Source organism: Silene latifolia, chromosome 2 (genome assembly GCF_048544455.1).
Source record: "Silene latifolia isolate original U9 population chromosome 2, ASM4854445v1, whole genome shotgun sequence".
Classification (NCBI taxonomy): Eukaryota; Viridiplantae; Streptophyta; class Magnoliopsida; order Caryophyllales; family Caryophyllaceae; genus Silene; species Silene latifolia.
The window spans coordinates 68,863,517-68,871,381 of NC_133527.1; the positions used below are offsets into that span (position 1 = coordinate 68,863,517).

Consider the following 7,865-nt stretch of genomic DNA (forward strand, 5'->3'; position numbering starts at 1 on the left):
ATGTTGTACTAAAGAAGGCAATGGATTTCCGTTCAAACCCACTGCCATGGGAAGAATATGATGATGAAGATGAGGAAGATGCTGAATTGAAGCCGTAAAAACTTTTTTTAGTTTCGTTTGTGACATGTGTGTGAGTAATGTAACATATATTGAGGAAGCTGCGAGTCGTACAACCTGAAGTTTGAAAAAATTTTAATTCAAGAGAGTGTTATAATCGAATTGTGCATACAAGCCTTTAAGAATGTTCTCGTAGTGTATATTATGGATGTCTATCCTTGAATCAAAAATTTGCACCTTCCACTTCGTTATCAGATTCATCTTCTTCATCATCGTCCTCCACATCATCAGATTCATCTCCTTCATCGTCGTCATCTTCATGGTAGTATTTGGTGAATATGCATCAAAATGTAAATTAAATATCAGATTTTGAGTTAAATTTGAGTTTTGAGGAAACAAAATTTTCTCTTTCTAAAATTTTCTCTCTCTCTATAACAAACTCTTTCTTTTTTCTTCTTTCATGAAAACCGTTTTTCCAAAAAATCTGTTTTCTCCTTACTTCTGATTCTTTTCATGGCGCGTACGCGTGCTCGGCAGCTTCAATCAAAGCCATCCATGGCTTCCGTGGACACTAAGAAATCTTCTGGTACCAATTTTGTGGAAAATGATAAAGAATCGGATGAAATTTTACATACCCAGGCGCCGAGAAAGAGTACTGTTAATGCTCTGATTCAATCCGCCATTGTTGGTAAAGGTTCTGCGATGAAGAAACCTATTATTACTCCTGCTCCTTCTCGTATTGCGAATCTTGGATTTACTTCTGGTGTCGTGAGTTCTTCTCGTCCTTCACCTTCCATTTCTCTTACGGATAATACTCCTATTGTTGTTTCTAATACAATTGTGAATTCTGAAACCGTTATTCCCATAATTCCTTCTGAAAATGTCGATTTAAGTTCTGAAACTGTTCTTGTGAATACTACTGTGCATAATCATACTAGTATAGATACTAATAAAGTGGCAATTGATTCTGAAGTAACTACTGTTGGACAATCTGTCCCCAAACCTGCTGTTATGGGTGGAAATTGGTGTAAAGCTCTCAATACTCCTGCCAAATTAGGCATGAATCTCTTTTTTTGTGAAACAAGTGCTAAATCTTCTGAGGTTGATATTGATGCCTCTGATTATGCTGATGAACTAAAATTGTGGTCAAATACTCTAATGGGTAATGTTCTTGGTGGACGACCTACCCTGAAAACAGTTCAGGAGTTTGTTGCTAAGAATTGGGCCAACATTGCTTCTCCCACAGTTCAGTATTTCAAACAAGGGTGGTTCACTTTTAGGTTTGACTCTGATGTTGCTTTGAACAATGTTCTGAAGCAAGGCCCTTGGAAGGTGGGCCATAATACCCTGATCTTAAAACAATGGAGTCCTTCCTTTTCTTTGGAGATGGATAGAGTTGCTAAGGTTCCCATTTGGATCCTTTTCCCAGGTCTAGACCCTTTCTTATGGACTGACAAGGTTCTGAGTAAGATGGCTAGTAAAGTAGGAAAGCCACTGTTTGCAGACCCAGCTACTACTTCTAAGGCAAAACTGTCTTTTGCCAGGGTGCTTGTTGAAGTAGATGTATCCCAGGAGCTGCCTTCTCATGTGGTTATTAACACCCCCCATCTGGGTCAGTACTCTCAAAAAGTTGTATATGAATGGCTGCCCTACTATTGTAAATGCTGTGGCAAGTTGGGTCACACCTCTGTGAATTGTAAAAAGAAGAAGACTGGGGCTCCTTCTTTTGGGTCTGCTCCTTATGGATCAGTTTCTCAGCATAAGCATGTTCAGTCTCCTCAAAAAAGTTTGCCCACTGAGCCTGTTCCCTCTGATCCTTTGGTTACTGATAATTCTTTCCAGATATTAGGGGAGAATCTTGAAGTTGACCTAGTTGAGCTAGGTGGTACCTTAGCAGCTTCTGGGGGTGTAGTGGGTTCAGTGGAGAGGAATGTAGACTCAGAATGCTCTATGCTAGGTCAGAGATCCTCTCCTGCTGAGCCAACTCCTCCCCAGAAAGTTTCTGAAATGCACTCAGGAAGCTCAACTAAATCCAAGGGTAGAAAGACATCTAAAACTAAATCTCAGGGAGCAACTAAATCAGTTTCTGGCCTAAAAGACAAATCTGGACTAGGTGGTACCTTGGTTTCCACTCAGAATGATGGGCTAGTTGAGGGGAGGAATGTAGGCTCATTAAGCTCTCAGCTAGGCCAGAGATCCTCTTCTCACTTACCTCTCTCTTCTGTTTTCGATTCTGAAATGCATCAAGAATGTCCTATTCCTTCCCCTGGTTTGATAGATTCACCTGACCCTGGTGGTTCTGTCTCTCTGGGGAAAGTTCTTTCCAATCATGGTAGTGAGCAAGTTTCTTTGACTGTCCCTGCAGTGGGTCAGTCTGTGTTACAGGCTAGCAGTTCTTCAACTGATTTAGTGGATATTCATGGCTTTGTTCCCACACAATCCCATTCCAAATGAAGATTGCCTCTTGGAATGTGCATGGCTTAAATTGTCCTCTTAAACAGTCTGAAGTCAGGGATTTTCTTATCCAAAATCACCTTGATGTAGTGGCTCTCTTGGAAACTAGAGTGAAAATTGGTAATGCTTCTCGCATTCTCAATACCAGTTTTAAGCATTGGGATTCTATTTGCAACTATGATCATCACTACAATGGGAGGATCTGGCTTCTTTATAATCCCTTTCATGTTACTGTTACTGTACAATCAATTGGTGCTCGATGGATCAGTTGTAGAGTGCTTCATAAAGTGTCTTCTACCTCTCTTAATCTTACAGTGGTGTATGGTAGCAATGATGCAGCTGAAAGAAATGCCCTTTGGACAGGCCTGATAGCTGCTAGAACTTCTACTCCTTGGTTGGTAATGGGGGACTTCAATGTTGTCAGATGCCCATCTGAGAAATTAGGTCCTCATCCTCCTATTCTTCATGAGATGATGGACTTTAATTCTTGTTTGATCTCCTGCAATCTGGATGACATTGCTGGTACTGGTGCTGACATGACTTGGACTAATAAGCAAGATTCCTTGACTAGAGTTTGGTCTAAATTGGATCGAGCCCTTGTCAATCAGCAATGGATTACCTCTTTTCCTACTTCTCATGCTCTCTTCCTGGAGTCTGGTCTCTCTGACCATTCTCCTGTGGTGGTTCAGGTTCAGGAGGTTATTAAAACTCATAAACGTTTTAGTTTTCTGAATAGCTGGATCCAGCATCCTAATTATGCTTCTACTGTTAGAGATGCCTGGGCTCCTCCTACTGTTGGTAATCCTATGTTCAGACTTTTCACTAATTTTAGGAAGGTCAAACATGCTCTTACCTGCTTCCATAGAGAGAACTATAGTGACCTAACTGGTCGTGTTAAAGCTGCTAAAGAACAGCTCAAGGACTGCCAGTAGCAGCTATTGCAGGATCCTTTTTCTTCTTTCCTTATTACTACTGAAAGAGATTGCTTGGCTAACTATTCTTCTCTCAAGAAAGCTGAATTGGCCATGCTTACTCAGAGAGCCAAATTGACTCATATTCAATCCTCTGATACTAGTTCCAAGTATTTTTTTGCTAAAATTGCTGAAAGAAAGCATCAGCAAAATATTGTTAATATTGTTGATCATAATGGTTTACTTCATCAGGGGGCAGATAATGTTAGTCTTGCTTTCCAAGACTATTACACTCAGCTGTTGGGGCAAACTGCTCATGTCCATAATCTTGATGCTCAGTTTATTGGTCAGGGACCTTGTGTTACTGAAGAAGATAAAATCAGTCTGGTTCAAGATATTACCTCATCTGAAATCAAAGCTGCTTTGTTCAGCATAGATTCCAACAGTAGTCCTGGGATTGATGGATTTTCTTCTGGATTTTTTAAGTCCTCTTGGGATATCATCAAAGGTGACTTCTGTGCTGCTGTTCAAAGTTTTTTTAGGTCTGGTCGTATGGCTAAACAAGCTAACTCAACTTTAATTTCCTTGATTCCTAAAAAAGCTACTGCAACTTCAGTTCTTGACTATAGACCCATTTCCTGCTGTACTGTTTTCTATAAAACAGTTAGTAAGATTCTCTCTAATAGGATTCAACCTCTCCTACCTTACCTTATTGGTGAGGAGCAAGCAGCTTTTGTTAAGGGCAGGAATATCTTTGAGAACATTATGCTTTCTCAATCTCTGATTAAGGGATATGCTAGGAAGGCTCTCTCCCCTAGGTGTCTCATTAAAGTTGATATCAAGAAGGCTTTTGATTCTATTCAATGGGATTTTTTTATCCCAAATGCTTACTAGTCTGGGTTTCCCTCCTATTTTCTCTAAATGGATTATGGGTTGTATCACTAACACTTGGTATTCTTTTAAGATCAATGGTGGCATTGCTGGTTTCTTCCCTGGTAAGAGTGGTATAAGGCAAGGAGATCCCTTATCTCCATATCTTTTTGTCCTTAGTATGGAGATTCTTTCCAGGCACCTTGGAATTCTTTGTGATCAAAAGAATGTATCCTACCACCCCAAATGTAGCAAGCTTAATCTCAATCACCTTATTTTTGCTGATGACTTGATGATCTTTGTTAGGGGAGATGTCCCCTCAGTTGTGGCTGTTAAAGACTCCCTTGTTAAGTTTGCTTCCCTTTCTGGTCTCCATGCTAATGTGGACAAAACCAACATCTATTTTGGGGGTGTTCCTCCTGCACTTGTTACTGAAATCATCCATGCTACTGGATTCTCCAAGGGCCAGTTTCCATTCAAATACCTGAGTATTCCATCATCCACCTCCAGAGTTTCTGTGAATATGTTTGATCCCCTTCTAACTAAAATTCAGAAGAAAGTTTTTCACTGGTCTTCCCATGCTTTGTCTTATGCTGGTAAACTCCAGCTAATTAGCTCTGTGGTTTTTGGTCTGGACAATTATTGGGGAGCTAGTCTCCTTCTCCCAGGTGCTATTACCAAAAGAATTGAACAACTTTGCAGACAATTTTTCTGGGGCATTCCTGACTCTGCTAGAAAACTGGTCTTCAAGAGCTGGAAAAGCATTTGCTCTCCCTGGTCTGGTGGTGGGTTTAACATTAAGGATCTTTCTTCTTGGAATAGATCTCTTCTTGTCAAATGGCTTGCTCTACTTCTTGCTCCTGCTTCTAGTCTTTGGGCCAAATGGCAGCATGCTTATGTGTTAAAAGGAACTGACATATGGAATTTACAATCTAAGGATTCATTCTCTACTAGTATGAAGGGGATCCTGATAATTCGTGATCTCCTTGTTGCATCAGCTGGTTCTATTCAGACTGCTCACAATCTTCTTCAATCCTGGCTTCAGGGTTCTCATTTCCATCTTCATCTTGCTTATGATTTTTTTAGGGCTGCTCCTGTTCAAGGTAACTGGACTAAGGGTCTTTCTTATTCGTCCATTGTCCCTAGTCACCGAATTACTTGTTCTATGGCTGCTCAGGGTCAGCTTGCCACTCAGGATAATGTCAAAAAAAGGGGTTATCAGTTTGCAAACAGGTGCTACTTTTGTCTATCCAGTGAAGAGGATCATGACCATCTGTTCTTTTCATGTCCTTTCACTGCTCAGGTTTGGAGCTCCATCCTGAATTGGATGAGTCTCCCTCATCTTTCTGCTTCTCTTCCTCATCTTCTTGCTGCCTGTCCCTTTGGTAGTAGTAAACACCACTGGAAAGTTCACTGTTTTTATACTTCTCTTGCTGCTTCTGTTAATCAACTATGGTGGGAACGAAACCAACGACTGTTTTGTCATAAGTCTACTGATGCAGCTGGGATTCTACGCAAGATCAAAGATTTAGTCTTGGCCAGATTATCTCTCAAGTTTCCTCAGTCCTTACTTAGTCCTGTACTCACTCCCCTAGCTCCTTAGTTGTTTTCTTCTAGTTTGTTTTGTCTTTTTAGTTGAGTAAGCTGTATAGTGGATAGTTTTTTGCAATTGTAGTTTCATTCCTTCTTGAAATGAAATGAGAATTTTTTGCAAAAAAAAAAAAAAAAAAATCAGATTTTATAAGGAGACAATGGCTAAAATGAACAACTAAATTGATAATAGATTTAATGTTAACCAAATATACATTACTGAAATTCTCATCTGTGCCTTTAGAACAACCATAATGTTCATTCCACAAAGAGCTTATGTGCCTCCATATAAGATTGAAGATTTTGGAAGGTAAACACTATGCGCTATGCTTGTATAATTTAATAATTATTTAACATTAATGTAATATGCTTTAACAAGAAACCAAATTATACATACCTGTCAGATGGTTTGTTTCTTTGCAAGTCCTAGAGTTGTGTCCTTGGCGGCCACATGTTTTGCAGTACCTCTTCTCTTTTCCTCTCTTCTTTAGGGCTTTTAACATTTGTGATTCAATTCTCTTGCCCTTGGTCCTACCCTTGTTTTTAGATTTTTTAGAAACATGAATCACCAACTTCTTAGGTATTTTGCAGCCCACATACTTTTCTATTTCTTTCATCTTGTCTTTCTTCTTTGCTGGTACACTTCTGTTACTAATCATATCCAATCTAATATCTCTCAGTTTTTCAATCAAAAGATTCATGTTGTTATCATCACACTCAGCTACGCTGACACAAGAATAAACCTCTTGCCACATTTCAAGACTCAAACTTTTCCTATCGAGAAAATTTTTGAGAGACATCTATCAATTTGCCATCTTTGTCAAAGACAGGCTTACTCATTGCAGCTTTTGTCCATCTTTGCGTTATGTACTGTTCTGTATTTTTTAAAATATTGGTTGTGTAGAATCCAAAGGCGGTGCACTGCACAACAAGCCCATTCTCTCAAAACATAGAACAGAACAAGTAATCTCCATGTTATCTGGTGAATATGCTACGTTCCATGACTTATTTGGCATCTGCAAGTCTGTTAGAATATATATTTTTGTCTCATCAATCTTCTCCACATCTTTAAAACGGCAATCAGACAAAGCTGCAACCAATTCTGTTTGGAAGTCTTTGAAAATGTTGTGCGAGTACATTTCAGAAGCATGGACTTCAAGGTTTGACTTTGTTTTCCGTGGGATTTCTGAGTGTTTGTTGTCACTGTTCAATTTGGACTGCTTGTGTCTTTGTGCTTCCAAGGCACTCTCATAGCACACCCAAAACTCAACAAGGGTCAAATGAGGTGTGAGGAACCTGTCAAAGAAACTGTTTTCACTCTCAGACCTAGAAGTAACCCTCATCAAGCCAGACATTGAAACATCTTTAAAGTAGGCGGGATCCACTTTGTTCCCGAGATCGTACAAATCTGAAAACCACTCGTGTTCTACAAGTTGATAATCAGTCATTATCTTTCCCCATTGTTCTTCGAATTCATCAGGCTCAAGTTGGTTGTTCCAAACACACCTATTGAGCCTGGTCTTAAAATCCTCATCTTGAAACAGTTGATAACTGACTTTCTCTCTTAGTTTCTTCATTATGTGCCACATGCACAAATCATGTGTTGACTCCTTAAACACTTCCGGACCACCGACTTCATTGATTTGTCCGATCGGTAATTATAATTCTCGGTTGGCACCCGCCCATTGCTTCCAAAAATGTTTTGAACAGCCATGTATAACACTCAATACTTTCATCACCTATCAACCCAGCTCCAAACGTTATACACCTTTTGTGGTGATCAACTCCTGTGAAAGGCACAAACACCATATCGTACTTGTTTGTTCTATATATAGCATCTGCTGATAAAACCTCACCGAACAAAGATGTAGTTCTTTATGCGAGATCGGATCCGCCCAAAACACTCCCGGCCAGGCACTTGTTTTCATCTACTATAAAATCAAAGTAAAATGAATTGCATGTGTCTTTTCTCCCTATAAGATT

General features: G+C 39.6%; 3 protein-coding genes across 3 annotated transcripts; 2 read left to right on the forward strand and 1 right to left on the reverse strand.

The window, feature by feature from the left end:
- Positions 1 to 2,507: 2,507 nt before the first annotated feature.
- Positions 2,508 to 3,443, forward strand: LOC141640930 (uncharacterized). The gene has a single exon (XM_074449608.1). The coding sequence runs from the start codon at positions 2,508 to 2,510 to the stop codon at positions 3,441 to 3,443; it is 936 nt and encodes a 311-aa protein (XP_074305709.1).
- A 907-nt stretch (positions 3,444 to 4,350) lies between these two features.
- LOC141640931 (uncharacterized) lies at positions 4,351 to 5,895 on the forward strand. The gene has a single exon (XM_074449609.1). The coding sequence runs from the start codon at positions 4,351 to 4,353 to the stop codon at positions 5,893 to 5,895; it is 1,545 nt and encodes a 514-aa protein (XP_074305710.1).
- An 871-nt stretch (positions 5,896 to 6,766) lies between these two features.
- LOC141640932 (protein FAR1-RELATED SEQUENCE 5-like) lies at positions 6,767 to 7,459 on the reverse strand. Its single transcript, XM_074449610.1, has 2 exons — positions 7,020 to 7,459; positions 6,767 to 6,803 (listed from the first exon to the last, which is right to left on the reverse strand). Exons 1-2 carry the CDS (start codon positions 7,457 to 7,459, stop codon positions 6,767 to 6,769), a joined length of 477 nt encoding a protein of 158 aa, XP_074305711.1.
- Positions 7,460 to 7,865: the final 406 nt, after the last annotated feature.

What these genes read in the sequence shown, in the direction of transcription:
- LOC141640930 (XM_074449608.1), top strand. Translation starts at nt 2,508, where the DNA reads ATGAAGATTGCCTCTTGGAATGTGCATGGCTTAAATTGTCCTCTTAAA.
- LOC141640931 (XM_074449609.1), top strand. Translation starts at nt 4,351, where the DNA reads ATGGGTTGTATCACTAACACTTGGTATTCTTTTAAGATCAATGGTGGC.
- LOC141640932 (XM_074449610.1), bottom strand. Translation starts at nt 7,459, where the DNA reads ATGAAGAAACTAAGAGAGAAAGTCAGTTATCAACTGTTTCAAGATGAG. An exon ending in GAAGTCCATGCTTCTGAAAT is followed by an intron (nt 6,804 to 7,019) that starts GTACTCGCACAA and finishes CTTGTTGTGCAG; the next exon opens with TGCACCGCCTTTGGATTCTA.